The sequence below is a fragment of the Mesoplodon densirostris genome, chromosome 2 (genome assembly GCF_025265405.1).
Source record: "Mesoplodon densirostris isolate mMesDen1 chromosome 2, mMesDen1 primary haplotype, whole genome shotgun sequence".
Taxonomy (NCBI): Eukaryota; Metazoa; Chordata; class Mammalia; order Artiodactyla; family Ziphiidae; genus Mesoplodon; species Mesoplodon densirostris.
Genome location: NC_082662.1, coordinates 7,526,734 through 7,541,767, shown reverse-complemented (window position 1 = coordinate 7,541,767; position 15,034 = coordinate 7,526,734). Strand labels below are relative to the sequence as shown.

Sequence of the window (15,034 nt, the reverse complement as noted above, 5' to 3'; positions counted from 1 at the left end):
CCAAACCCCTTAGCGTGATGAGCAGGACCCCTGCCCACCCGACACCAGGACCTCATGCTCCACAAACAGCCACAGTGAATGGCTTTCAGCTCCCATCTCAGGCCTCGTGCGTTCACGCCTTTCCATCCCTGCATTTGCCTCTCAGCTGCCAGGAGCCCAGCCCTGAGCCCACCCCCTCCCCTGCCTCCCACAGGCAGGGCCAGGCCTTCCTGTGATCCCCACCACACACGTGTACCTCGGCCCTGCTACTCCGCACACTGTCTCCTGGTCCATCTCTTGACCAACTCTGAGCCCCTTGTGGCTTCCCTCTTTGTATTTGTGGGGCTGGGCCCCCCAGGGCGCCAGCATATTCTTGGGTGAATGAATGGACCAGGCTCTGGGTCTGGGAGCCCATAGTCCCCCCGAAAGGCAGGAACATGGAGCGCTTGTCTCCTGGTCCCCAGGGTGGCCGAGCAGACCTGACATCCTCACTGGACTGACTTTGAACCAAAGGCAGTCATTGCTTCTCTGGGAAGGTCGCCTTGCTGAGAAGCCCCAGCTGTAGGCTCGGGGGCGGAGAGCTGTAGCTTCCAAAGCAGGCTCAACAGAATGCTGAGTTCGTGCCTTTCTTGTTGTCAGTGCTATTCTCTCCATAACATATGTCGATCGTTTTTCCTGGCTATAAAAGAATGCATAGTCATTGTGGAAAGTCACTGGGAAAGACAAACAGCAGAAAAGCTTAGAGGATTGACTCCTATCATGTAGCTAGAATCACTATTCCCTTGCATTAATTTCCCAGCAGATTTTTTTTAAAATGCATGTATTTTCATTACAGAGTTGAGACCATACAGTGTAAACGTTGTAATATCCATTTTAACATCCATTTTTTTACTTATGATAAATTTACCATGTCCTCAAACGATTTTCAAGAAAACATTTTAGCAGTCGCATGATATGCAGCCATGTGGCTGTGCTATCATTTTTTGACCGGTCCTTTACCTTTTTTTTTTTTTGTGGCTGCGCCGGGTCTTAGTTGCGGCACGCGGGATCTTTAGTTGCGGCGCACGAACTCTTAGTTGCGGCATGCACGTGGGATCTAGTTCCCCAACCAGGGATCGAACCCAGGCCCCCTGCATTGGGAGTGAGGAGTCTTACCCACTGCGCCACCAGGGAAGTCCCCTGATCCTTTCCTACTCGATATTTGTTTTTCATTTTTGCTATTAATTATAATTAATTTAATTTATTGAGCTCCTCCTATGTGCCAGGTTCCGTGTCAAGTAGCATATAAAGTTATCCCAGAGAATCCTCATGACAGCCCTGTGAGGCAGCCACTGTCACAGGCCCACTTTCACGATGAGAAAACAGGCCCTGAGAGGTTGAGTAAGATGCTCAAGGTCATAGAACGGGTCATGTGGGTCCAGGGTGTGGTAAACAAAGACCGTCTAGGAGTGGCTTACAGGCCATGTGCATTTTTAAGCAGGACAGTGTTTTACCAGAGGAGCAGGTGTGCTGTAGGCAGTTAGCATGGTATTCCAGGAGGGCCTGAGAAAATTGGAAGGGTTTCCTGCTGCCTTCTTTTTCTGGGCCTTTCACCTCCAGGTGCCTTTGAACGTGCTGGTTCTGTTTGAGCTCCAGGTCTCTCCCTGCCCCAGCACCACACCCGGGACGGATGCGGCGAGTGCCAGTTCCAGGCCCCTGGTGCACTTGGCAAAGGCCTCCTCGTGGTCAGTCGCCTGCAGAACTACCATCCTCGAGTCATGCTTCATATAGACCCTTGTCCAGCTGTCCCAGGGCTGGAGGGACCCTGTCTTGATGTGGCCCATTTTGTTAAGGAAGTCCTCGTCCTTTCTCTTCCCCTCTTCCTGGCCCTGGAGCTGCGGTGCTGGCACGCTGGCTCCCCAGGCCTGTTCCAGCCTCCGTCTGATCACACTCTTTCTCGAAGAGACTTTCCAGGGAAGGTCCCCAGCCTGAGCCAGCTGGGCGGTCCCAGGGCTCTTCCGGCTTTCCCCTGCGGAAGCCAAGGCTGCGGGCTCAGGGTCCGCTGCCAGCAAGCCTAAAATAGGTCATTTGGTCTCAGGGTTACACTGAGAACCTTGTTAAAATAGCTGTGGTCATGGGCAACGCAGCAGGGAGCCAGCGGCCCAAGGGGAGGGCCCACCCAGTGCACGGCTCTTCCAGGGGCCAAGCAAGCTCACCCCTCTGCTCATCACCCCACTTGAGCCTCTCAGCGGCCCTCGAGTGGGGTGCTGGCACAATCTCCATTTTACAGCCAGCATTCTTCCTGGAATCCTTTCCCACACCATCTGGCCTCTGCTCTTTCACTTCCTCTGCCGCCCTCTCTGCCCTTCCAGCGTCGGCCCGCTTTCCTCCTCTGACTCCTGAGCTGCCTGTGGATCTTTCCTTCCCTGTAGCGGTTATCACGTCAGGTCAGGAGCCCCAAGGGGCCAGGGTCCGTGCTGTGCTCGCAGTCTCACGTTTCCCCGTGGTCCAGCTCTGGCACAGCGTGGGGTCTGTCAGATCCCTGTGTAGACCGAGGCTCCCCCTCTGTGTGGACCAGCTGCCGGTGTCCCGGGACCCCCATCTGCTCACGTGAGGCTCTGAGGCTTCTCTCCCAGAGGCTCCAGCTGATAACCAACTCTGGACTGAAATTACTGTCAGGCCCCGGGAGAATTCCAGTCAGTGGGATGGGAAGCTAATCTTTTTAAACTTTAATCAACACTTTCATGAGAATTACCTGTAACCTAATAATAATAAAATTGAACCCAAAAATCTCATATACATTGAATCCGACTGAAAAATCAACCAGAAGACTTGGTACGTGATAACTTGTGTCACAGAAAAAGAAAAAAAAATACCCCGTGTCGAGGGGGATGAATTGGGAGATTGGGATATACACTACTGATACCATATATACCACTATATATACACTATTGATACCATGTATTAAATAGGTAACTAATGAGAACCTACTGTACAGCACAGGGAACTCTACTCAATACTCTTTGGTGACCTAAATGGGAAGGAAATCCAAAAAAGAGGGGAGATATATATACGTAGGGCTGATTCACTTTGCTGTACAGCAGAAACTAACACAACATTGTAAAGCAACTATACTCCCATAAAAATTAATTTAAAAAAATAACCCCAAGAAAGGGAAAGAGCTGAAGAGCAGGGCCGGTTGCTCAGTTCAGCCTCTGGTTCCGGCCGGTAAAGGGCCACCTTGACCCTCCTTCACCAGCGTGATGGGTTCTACTGTGTAGAGCTGACGGCAGGGGCCTCCAAGCCCTTGTGCACCTCTGCCCCCACCGCCTGACACCCAGAAGAGGCAGACCTCTGTCCCGGAGAAAAGCATCAAGGGCCAGTTGGGCCAGCGATGGCACAGTCCCGCTCACAGTAGCCCATTGATCTGGATGCCAGGCGACGGTCCCCAGCCTCGAGCTGCCAGCCCAGCAGGGCAGACACGTAAAGAATTTTGGGTGCAGATCACAGGATGACTGACCCTGAGGGAAGGGAACCCCCCTAGAAAGCCCCAGAGGTAGGATGTGTGTGCTGGGCTCAGTGGGGTATGGGGGGGTGAGGTGGGTTTGAGGCACGTGGGACTAGATCAGAGCAGGTGTACTAGAACCCTGAGGGGTGACCCCACAAGATGCTCTTTGTGATGCTTTATGCTGTGGACATTATCCAGGTCAGTCAGATGGGCAGGATACGTGTGCTTTGCAGGTGAGGAAATGGAGGTGGATGTGCAGGGACTTGCCCAGTGTCGCACGGGTAGGCAGGGGTCAGACCCAGACCCAGGTACCGTGATCCACCAAGGGAGCCCAAGCCTGGGGAGGCCCTCGTTGGTCTGTCAGGAGGCCCAGGACCTCTGCCAGGAGCCGCCTCACACCTGGGCCCAGTAGGTGCCACCAAGCCTGGAGCCTGCCTTGGCTGCTGCGACCTTGGTGGATCCGGGGTGCTGTCCCCATGGCGACCAGTGTCTGTCTCTGGGTAAATGCCATCCTCTGGGAACTTTGGGCGGCAGAGCTGAGCTGTATAGCACCCCTGGGCTCCTAGGCCACGGCTGCTAAAAGCAGCACATGCCGCCAAGCAGGTTTGGGCTGGTCTGGGGGGAGACCTAGGCCAGGTTGGTGCCCGAGTCTCACCCCCGGGGAGACTTTTGCCCTTGCAGGACTGTCTGGGACCTGTTTTTCCGGGAGCCTCGCTGCCTGGCTCATCTCTCCAGAGCCAGTAGCTGAGCCGTGCAGTTTTCGGGTAGGTGGGTAGCCGAGTAGCAGATGCTGGTTGGTATGCACAGCAAGATAGTGAGCTCAGGGGGCAAAGAGGAAGTACCAAAGCCTAAAATCATGTGGTCAAAGGGCAGATGTCGGGAATGGGAATCACCCTGGACGCTTTGGTGCGTGTGGCCGTGTTTCCTCTTCAGCCGGTCAGCCGTGTGCATGGTGGATAACCCGGGCTTGGCAGGTCGGGTTCCCTGGACAGTTGTGAAGAACTTTTGCCAAAGTTAACTCCCTATGCAAAGGTAACTTTGCCGGAGTTAACTTCCAGAGATAACCTCCAGCAGGAATTGGGAGACTCTGGGGTGTCGGGGTCATATTTCGGAGTTTTCCAGGCCCCAGTCATTTGCCCTCACTGGAAGGTGTTAGGCCCATTAGGAGGTCAGGAGGTCATGAGATCCCCAAGTCCAGAATGGAGTAGTCCTGCTCAGCTCCGGCCAGGGGTGGGCGTGAGGCTTTCAGAGAGGCTGGGGGGCTGCCGCCCTTGGAGGAGCCCATGACCCTGAATCGGGTGATGTGGGTGTCCCCACCTGTGGCTGATGCTGGTGCTGGGAGTCCCCCCCTTTTCTCTGGTGACATCTGTACTGGGCTGTGTCCTGAACTGTGGGGCGCTGGGGCTGGCAGGCTTTGGAAGCTGGCCCAGGCTTTTGTACCTTGTGCTGGTTTCTTGGGGAGGGTCTACTCTCAGGGCTGTTGCCTCTCTCCAGCCACCTGTGAGCATCCTCCTCCCGGCTGGACTTTGCAGGAACTGGAAGAGCTCTCTGCAGCCTGTCCCCCCGCAGCCAGGCGCTTTGCTGGGCTGTAGGCTGGACCAGCACGGTTAGCACATCCCTGCTGCCCGAGGAGGCCTCATCCCTTCCTTCCGCTGCCTGGTCTCTCTCTCCGCAGGGTCCCTCCTGGAGAGGGCGTGGTGGTGGTGTCTGGAGTGGTCCTCGTCCGCCCTGGAACCGGGCCCAGCTCCATGTGAGCTCCAGGGTCTGTGCCTTTCCTGGAAAAGGGCAAAGGGCTCCACCTAGGATGTCCCCGGCCAGGTCTGAGAAATAGAGGCTGGGCGTCCCCTTACTCCGTCCATCACCTTAGGGCTGCAGCCATCTCCCTGTTCCTCTTTCCTGTTCTTTCTCATTCCTGGGCCTTTCTCCAAACCACACTGCTCCCTGCCCCCTGTGCCCCAGCACCCTGTAGTGAGCTGGCTTCCCGATGGCAGCATGCTGGTTCCCTTCGGTGAGCGGGACGTGGGCTGAGGGTGGTGCTGGTGTGTGGAGCCTGGGCTGGGCTTGTGATTCTGCTGGTGTGAATTCATCCTGAGCTTGCAGACAGACCAGTGACCCCATTGTCTGTCTCCCGCCCCCAGCTAGGGGTCAGCCTCCCTTTTCTAAGCTCCTGAATATTTGTCATTTTTCTCTCCCCAGTCACTTGACTGGACTCCATTAAAGGGGCAGAGCTGGCCCGGGCCGTGGGGTGGGATGGCCCCCTCGGTGCCCTGCCCTGGTTCAGAGAGCTGTGCCCTCGCCAGCGCCTTGGCCCTGCTCCCCGTGGCAGGGGAGCCATGGGACTAGGGGGGCACCTGGCAGAACAGTAGGTGGGGGCAGGGGGTGGGTGTCTGGGCTCCTCCCAGGTTGGCCTTCTGGATTCCATGTTGAATTTTCTCCAAGGTACCCCAGGGCTGCTCTGGTGTTGCTTTATAAATCCTGGGTCTTGGTTCCATTCTGATGGGAGCAGATGGATTACTGCAGTCTCTGCCAGGAGGCCTGAGCAGCCTCAGTGCTCAGGGTAACTGGAGCAGGACTGTTACTTCCTTTTCCTAATAGAAAACGACAAAACGTGTAGTGTAGCCTGGTCTTCAGAGCCTGCGTCGGGTCCTCCCTCTGCCTCTGATTCACCGAGTCGCTTCATCTCTCTGAGCTTCAGGCTCCTCATCTATAGCGATTCATCCTGTATCACTATGTTAGACGCTGTGGTCAGGGAGGGCCTGGGGAGGTGATTTTACACAGACTGGCATGAAGTGCGAGAGCCGTGAGATAGACTTGGGGGCATGAGCATTGAGGCAAAGGAAACCGCAGGTGCAAAGGTCCTGGGTTGCACGTTCCTGTGCCCGAAGGACAGCCAGGAGCCCATGTGGCTGGAGCGGAGTGAGGGGTGGGAGGAGGCATATAAAAAGGGGTGAAAAGACAGTGAGAGGCCAGATCGTGGTGGGTCTTGAAGCCACGGTGTAGAGTTTGGAGTTTCCCTTGAGTATGATGAGAAATCTTAGAATAAACCACCTTTGGAGAGTTTTGAGCGAAGGAGTGGCAGGATCTGACTCTTTTTTTTTTTTTTTTTTTTTTGCGGTACGGGGGCCTCTCACTGTTGTGGCCCCTCCCACTGCGGAGCACAGGCTCCGGACGCGCAGGCTCAGCGGCCATGGCTCACGGGCCCAGCCGCTCCGCGGCATGTGGGATCTTCCCGGACCAGGGCACGAACCCCGTGTCCCCTGCATGGGCAGGCGGACTCTCAACCACTGCACCACCAGGGAAGCCCCCTGACTCATACTTTTAAGAACCTCCTTCTGACTGCTATGTGGAGAATGGACCCTTGGGGTCCAGAGAGGGGAGATCCAGGAAAAGAGGGTACAGGAGGCTAGTGAGAGGGGTAGTGGTGGCTTGGACCAGGGTGGTATTAGGGGAAATGGTCATGTATTCAGGATACATTTTAAAAGTACAGTCAGCAGGATTTGCTGATGTGTTATACGTAGAGTGTGTGTGTGAGAGAGGGAATCGGGAAGACCCCAGGGTTTTTGACCTGAGCAACCAGGGGATGGAGGTGCCATCGGCTGAGATGGGGAAGGCTGCAGGTGGAGCAGGCTTGGGGCTGCACCATTTGACATTCCACCAGCAAAGTCTGAGGGTTCAAATTTCTCCACATCCTTGCTAATGCTTGTTATTGTCTGTCTTTCTGATTCCAGCTGTCCATTAGGTATGAAGTGGCGTCTCAGTGTGGTTTTGATTTGCATTTCCATAATGACTGATGACGTTGAGCGTCTTTGCATGCCCTTGTTGACCATTCATGTATCTTTTCTGGAGACATGTCTATTCGAGTTCTTTGCCCATTTGAAAAATTGAGTTGTTTGACTTTTTATTATTATTGAGTTGTGTTATTTATATATTCTAGATAGGAGTCCCTTACCAGATGTATGATTTGCAGATATTTTCTCCCATTCTGTAGGTTGTCTTTTCAATTTTTTTGATAGTGTTTTTTTAAGCATAAAAGCTTTTAACTTTGGGGGCTTCCCTGGCAGTCCAGTGGTTAAGACTCCATGCTTCCAATGAAGGGGGTGCGGGTTTGATCCCTGGTCGGGGAACTAAGATCGCACATGTGGTGTGGCCAAATTGGGAAAAAAAGAAAAAAGCCTTTTTACTTTGATAAAGCCCAATTTATTTATTTTTTTCTTTTGTTGATGGTGCTTTGGGTGTCATATCTAAGAAACCATTTCCTAACCCAAGACTATGAAGATTTACTCCTGTGTTTTCTTCTAAGAGTTTCATAACTTAAGCTCTTATATTTAGGTCATTCCTCCATTTTGAGTTAATTTTTGTATATGGTGCAAGGTAAAGGTTCAACTTCATCTTTTACATGTGAGTATATCTAGTTGTCCCAGCACCATTTGTTCAGTTCTTTCCCATTGAACCCTCAGCACCTTTGTCAAAACTTAATTGACCATAAATGGGAGGGTTTATTTCCAGCTTCTCAATTCTATTCCATTGATCTATGCCAATTCCACCCAAACTTGTTTACTGTAGCTTTGTAGTAAGTTTTGAAATTCAGAAGCGTGGGTCTTTTTTCTTGTTCTTTTTTCTCAAGATTGTTTTGGCTATTCTGGATCCTTTGCGTTTCCATATGAATTTTAGGAGCAGGTTGTCAATTTCTGCAAGAAAGGCACTGGGGATTTGATAGAAATTGTGTTGAATTTTGTTCAGCGATGTTTTAGACATTGATGTTTAGTTCTTTTTAGAGTACAAATTTCATACTTCATTTGTTAAATTTATTCCTAAGTATTTTATTATTTTTGCTGCTACTGTAAATGAAATTGTTTTCTTAATGTCATTTTCAGATTATTCATTTCTAGTTTATAGAAATACAAATGATTTTTGTACATTGACCTTATATCCTGCAACTTTAACTTGTTTATTAGTTCTAAAAGTCTTTTAGTGGCTTCCTTAGGATTTTCTATATGTAAGATCCATGTCATCTACAAATACAGTTTTATCAATACTTCTTTCCAATTTGGATGCCTTTTATTTCTTTTTCTTGCCAAATTGCCCTGGATAGAACCTTCAACACAGTATTGAATAGAAATGGTGAGAGTGGACCTTGTTTTCTTGTTCCTAATCTTGAAGGGGGAGAGCTTTCAATCTTTCACCATTAAGTATGATAATAACTGTGGGTTTTTAGTAAATGCCCTTTATCAGATGGAGGAAGTTCCCTTTTATTCCTAGTGTGTTGGGTGTTTTTATCATGAAGGGGTATTGAATTTTGCCAGATGTGTTTTCTATGTCTATTCAGATGATTATATGGTTTTTGTCCTTTTTTCTATTGATAGGATATATTACATTAATTGATTTTTGGATATTAAGCCAACCTTGCATTCCTGGGATAAATGTCACTTGATCAGAGTATATAATCCTTTTTATATGTTGATGTATCCCGTCTGCTAGTATTTTGTGAGTATTTTTGCACATCATAGGTATTATGAATATCTATATTCATAAGAGACACTGGTCTGTAGTTCTCTTTCCTTGCGATGTCTTCATCCGGTTTTGGCTTTCTTTATCTTTTAATGGGTCAGAGAGTGTGGAACAGGAGAGACTGATCATCTTCTCTCCTCCTGTGCTCACGGCATCTGGTGGGAAAGGACAAACAGAAAGGACAAACTCTGAACCCAAGTCCAGACAGCATCAGCAGAGGTACCAGTGGGGTGGACCAGCCTTGTCGGTAAAACGGGATAGTAAACCTAGCTGACGGCGCAGAGGCAGTGGGCTCGGCCTGCTGGCTTCCTTGTAGCATCTTCCTGTTGTGAGCCCTGCGTTTCCAGGACAGTGAGAGCATCTGAGGGAGCCCCCACACCCTAGCCTTTAAAGGAGAAGGAGGGACCATGAGGGTTAACCTTGGAGACCCCTCCTGGCTCTCAAGCTCTAAGAGCTTGAATCTTAATAACTAACTAAGCAGCTCACCCTCCCTGTTAGGTAAGTGGCCCAAGTTCCGTGGAAAAGAGGAAAGGGAAGGGCAGCATCCTCGCTGGGAGGCCTGTGGGGCTCAGGTCAGGCCCTTGTTGAGTGATGAGTACCAGGCCAGCCAGTGATAAGGACAGGTCAGACAATGCTCTGGAAGAGCCTGCCCCACTCTTGGGCCCCAGAGGAAAGCAGATCCCTGGTGGTGAGGCCTGGGAAACAGCAAGTCCTTTAGGAACAGAACAGGGTACGGATGGGCAGCAGCTCTGTGGGCCCTTTCCGCACCCAGTTAGCAGCAGAGTGGGAGGCTCTATAAATGGGAGCTGCAGATTCCTAGCCTTCCCCACCCCAGCCAGGGATGGGGGCCACCAGCTGGTGTTGCAGCACTGCCTCAGGTATCTTGCTAAATAGTTGTTGGCGTCCCTGCATGACCTTGAGGAGGTGACTTCTTTCTCCACCTCTCAGGGTGTAGCCCAGCTACACGCACTGGGCAGCCCCTGAGTCTGGGCTCCTCCAAGGAGCCAGTGGCCATTCCCTCTGCAGACTGACTCTTCCCTCCTGGGGCAGCCGGTGCTATTTTTGTGCCTGCAGCTCAGCACAGAGGCCCAAGGTCCCTTTGAGAAAGCCCACGAGACAGGCAAGGAAAGAAGTGAGTGGGCTGTCCCTGTTCATTGCATCTTTTGCTCACAAGTCCCCTTTCGTGGTCTCTCTCCAGCCCCCTCCTGCTCAGCGAGCTGGAGAGGCGGCACTCGGGAAAAGCCGGCATCTGTTAGGTAACCAGCTCAGCTGCCGTGCAGGGTATGATGTAACCTTGGATTCTGTGGTTGCTAGGAAAATTCTGCCTGCAGTGATATTGCGTGGTCCGAGGACTGAGGCGAGAACAGAATGTTCCCGGGACGACAGGGGAAGGATTGGTAGGGCTTCCCAAGCAAAGGAGCCCAATCCCGAGAGTCGGACGATTTGAGGTCCTTGCTGGAAGCTCGTTCCCCTTTGCAGGAGTAGAGGTTGTGCTGGTAACAGCAGAACCCCATCAAGGCAGATGGGGCATGTGTGGCAGGGTTACTCCCCTGGGTAGCACCTTGGCCCTCTGCTGCCAAACCGAAGGACACGTCTGTAATGTTACATCCTTGTGGACGGGCCCTCCTTCTACAGCACCCGTGGCTGCATGTCTCCTCCATGTGGCAGGGCAGTTAGGAAGGAGGTCAGGACGAGGCTGCCAGTGGGAAGGGGTGACTCCCTGTAGCGTGGACGGAGGTGGCCGACCCCACGCCCCGGGGTGGGGGCCGGCCGTGGTGGAATCCTGCCCTCTCCCTGACTCCGTTTCACATGTCAGCAGCTCCACCACGCCCGGCTGCCTGCGCCCCCCTCAGTGGCCTTTCCTGTTTCTGCTGCTCTGATCCTCCCCTCCCCGGGAAGAATTCCTCCAGCAGAACAGAAGAGAAGTTTGTCTAAAAGGCCATGGGCAACTGACTGTTACTTCACGTTCAGGGTGCCACCAAGAACCATCCTTTAGAAAAAGGGGAGAGCGGGACTTCCCTGGTGGTCCAGTGGTTAAGACTCTGCGTTTCCACTGCAGGGTGCACGGGTTTGATCCCTGGTCGGGGAACTAAGATCCCACATGCTGTGCAGCCAAAAAAAAAAGGTGGGGGGAAGGGGAGAAAGTGGCTGGGCCCAGGCAGGGTCCGGGCCCAGGAGGTGGGATGGGACCTGCAGGTCACCTCACCTGCCTTGCAGGGTCTGCCACTCAGTCCTTCCTGCCCAGCAGCTTCAGGTGGGGGAGGCAGGTCAGCATTTCAGGCTCTTTCCCTCCTCCTTCCTGCCTTTTCTGGCTGCATGTCAGAGCCTGTCTTATGGAAAACAAGACAAAGGAAGTGATTTCATGAGTGCCTGGACCAGAATCCTCAAATCCACCATTAAAAATAACAACAAAAAGATTATGGCCATTATCTGTCCATGGGAGCCGGGCCAGCCACGGGCTGGAAATGGGCCTGGCTGTGCTCCCCTGAGCAGGTGTTGGATTTGGGTAAAGAGGACTGCCTGTTAGGAATTATGAGCAAGATCCTCCAAAGGGATCAAAACAGGAGTCTTAAGAAGGAAGAGAGAGGTTCCCAAGGGCCCCCAGCTTTAGTGACATTGGAGCAAGGGTCACAAGCAGAGCCCTGCTCCAGGACAGCAGCCTGTGTTCTCGGCATGCTCACCTCTTCACCGTGTAGCCTTGAGCAAGCCTCTGAGCCTCACCCCTGCAGCCTGCAGCCCACAGCCGTGCAGCAGGGTTGCTGGCCTACCCTGGCCGGCTGTAGGGGAGGCCCAGGCCCAGAGGGGAGGTGGGCTTCCCCAGAAGCACTTTGTTCTCGGAAAGCACCCCGCTACAGTGGACTGACACTGCATCGGGGGCCGCAGCCTCCTCGCCTTGTCCCAGGTTGCAGCCCAGGGCCAGAGGACCATCCAGCAGCAATTCTTTCGCCCTGGTCTGCAGGTGCAGAGGATGTGGTGATGGCGTTTTCCAGGTCGGAGACGGAGGACCGGCGGCAGTAGCTGCAACCCCCTTGGAATACCCTGGAGGCTGGCAAAGGCCAGGAGATCTGTGTGGACCTCACCGGCTGAGTGGCAGAGGGTCACCTTCCCTATCCCGACCCCCCCACCCCGTCCCGTCCCGCCCCGCCCCGCCCCACGGCCACTCAGAATCCTCGAGGGAAACACCAGTGGTGCAGTTACGATTGGCTTAAAGGGACGGACTCATGATTGGCTGCGGGAAGAAACCTTTTTATTTTTAAATCTCGACCAACGCAAACCTTTTTATTTTTATTTCTGACTCTTCTTTTTTTTTTTTTTAATTGCGCCTCGGTGTATGGCTTCTCAGGAAGCTCTCCGAGCTCTGGTGCTTTATTTCGGTCACTTTTTAGGAACGTGAAGAGGTCTGATTGGCTGCTTAAACTGGAAAAGGATTTTGATTGGCTGGCTAATGGGAAACGGTTTTTTTTCTTTGATTGGCTGCAGGTGTTCTGCTGATGGCAACAGCTCCTCTCTTTTGAATGTTGAAAACAGGGTTTGGGACGTTGGTTGTTATATTTGACTTGAAAAAAGAAAGAAAGAAAGAAACCAAGTGCGCTTTGCAATATTTATTACACAAAGAGCTTGCTGCTGCTGCTTTGACGTGTTTTTGTTTGTGTTTGCATTTGATTGGCTTTCGATATGTGTGTTTGGTTTCCCATTGGCTCACCCATGACTCCTGTTGCCATGGGCTGCCCACCCCCCTGCTGCGTGCAGGCCCTCTCCAGCCCGGGGGTCCACCTAGAGAGTGCTTTTGCTTTAATGACCACACCAGGCTCCATTAGCAAGGGGACCCCTAGGACGCCAAGCAGGGCCCACAGCTGGAAAACAGGGCCCCAAGGAGGTTTGTGTTGTCCTGAACGAGCAGTCCAGAGCTTAGAGGTGACCATTAGCCAGGATTTACACACATCACTTCATGAGTTGGCAACCAGCCAGCATCCCTTGGTGAGAATGGAATCGCTCACACGCGTCATCCGGGCCTCTCCAGCCTGCCCGCGCTGAGCCATTCCCTCCATATTCTACTTCCTGAGGCCTCATCGGGAGGCCTCCTCTTATAAGGGGCAGGAGCTGCTCCCAGCTCAGAGACCCCAAAACATAGCAGAGATCTCTGCCCGAGAGCCCAGAACCCACACAAAGGCCCCAGCTTGGCTCACAAGGGCCAGGAGGCCTTTGGCGCGAAACGCACCCTCCCACCTCCCCCAGCCTCCTCCCGAGGTGTGTGCTGCCAGCGCAGTGGGTCCTGACCAGCCCTGGGAGCTCTCTCATCCGAGGCCGTGCCCTTCACCGCACTGCCTTCAGAAGGGTCTCTCTCCACGGCAGCCTGGAAGGGACAGTGTCATTATTTATGAAGTGCCCACTGGGACCGCTGGCTGGGTCTTCAATGAGCGGGTCCCACCAGGCTGGCCCTCAACCCCGCCCTCAGAAAGACATTGCAGAGCAGTGGTCTTTGAAGGGCTGCAGGAGCCCCAAGTCTTCCCACCTGCCCTCCTCCCCCTGGAGGCGGCCTGTCCTGCTCCCTGCATCTCTCGCAGGAGTGGAATCTGGGTGGGGAGTTGGAGGAAGATGCGGTCCTGGGGAGGGGAAGCCTCCCCACGCCCCCACCGCGACCTCCCACCCCCATCCTGGAGGTAGTAGATGGCTGAGGCCTCCTTCTCACCCCAGGTACCCAGAGCCAGGAGAAGACGCTCAGAGCCAAACTTCCCCCTTCTCAGGGCTTGGGACTGTCGTGGAGCAAGGGAGCTGAACGCCAGCGTGTCCCGGGCCCCAGCCCCCGGGAGCCCCATGGCCCCGTGGCCGTTCACACTGTGCTCTGAGCTTCCTCTGAGCCTTGCCCCAGCGGAGGACTTGACACGACCTGGACACCCCATCCTCCTACACACACGGGCCCCCGCCCTGGTTAGCTGGCCATTAGTCTGAAAAGGCTGTTGATCCCCAGGGGACGAGGACTGTGTGGCCCCCAGCAGGGTCCTGAGAGCATCTTCCTCCAGGAGGGGCAGTGCATGTACGCACACATGTGTGTCTGTACTCGTTCCCAGCTCAATGGCCTGCAGCTCCAGCTGAGCCCCTGGGGAAAGGTGAGTTTTGTTCAGTCTCTCCCCACCACCCAGGTTGTAACATCTGTGATCAGCTGTCATTGCCAGTGTTGCCGGCTGGCGCCTCTCCTTGTACCTGTAGCTCCCGTCAAGGGTCCGCGTCCTGGCTGATGGTGTGTTCCTGCCCCAGTCTGTCCTTGTCAGGGTCATGGGCCTCCCTCTTGTAACTGCGATGGCCCTGGTCTGTCTCATCTTCTGCAGAAGAAAAGTGGAAATGTTGCTGTGGCTTCGTATTTCAACTAAAAATATTTCTGTTGAAGAAAATAATTAACAATAAAGATTTTTAATAGTTTGGCTCGTGAGCTCATTTCCCCGCATCATGTGGACTCTGCTGCTGGGGCCCACCCTCCCCAACGAGGGGCGAAAACACCATGTTTGCTAGTTGAATTGTCTATGACCTGGAGTGGAGCTGGGGGTTTGAGAGAATTCCCAGATCTACCCACCCCAGCTGACACGTCTGTAGGAAGGGTGAGCCTCCTTTGTGACCTGGAGGTTCCCAGTATTGTCCTAGTTGGGTTGAGGTCAGTAATCCTCAGACGTGGCCTCCCCACTCCATGCTCTTAAGCAGGCACTGAGCACCCCGTCTATCCTAGACACCCCAACATCCTGTATGATGGCAGTGGTCTTAGAATGCTTGTAACAAAAGTCCAAACAGAGTATCCGTCCCGACCATTGTCCCAGAAACAGAAGATCCGTTGCTGTTCGGCTGTATATTCAGGTTCGGAAGCTAAAGGCATTTCTGCTTGAGGAATTTTTGCTTTGGAAGCATTTTCTAGAATTTTTCATTTCCACCCTTCATCGTCCCATTTTAGGTCTTTATTATTTTTTTCTGCTTACATGGACTCTTCTATTTCCTTTGCAAAGAGTTTCACTGGGTGCTGAGTGCTATGAGGTTTATAGAACACGGGGACTGATGGCACAATCGACAAAATTA

The 15,034-nt window shown here is 53.0% G+C and overlaps 1 protein-coding gene across 3 annotated transcripts in view; it reads left to right on the top strand.

Annotated features, from left to right (window-relative positions):
- The window catches only part of CTNNBIP1 (catenin beta interacting protein 1), a 53,332-nt gene extending 38,940 nt beyond the window's left edge, over window positions 1–14,392 (top strand). For all 3 annotated transcript variants that reach the window (XM_060079652.1, XM_060079662.1, XM_060079673.1), the window contains one exon: window positions 11,934–14,392. In XM_060079652.1, the coding sequence (XP_059935635.1) occupies window positions 11,934–11,992 (59 nt within the window). In that variant the 3' untranslated portion in view covers window positions 11,993–14,392. The remainder of the gene's footprint in view (window positions 1–11,933) is intronic.
- Window positions 14,393–15,034: the final 642 nt, after the last annotated feature.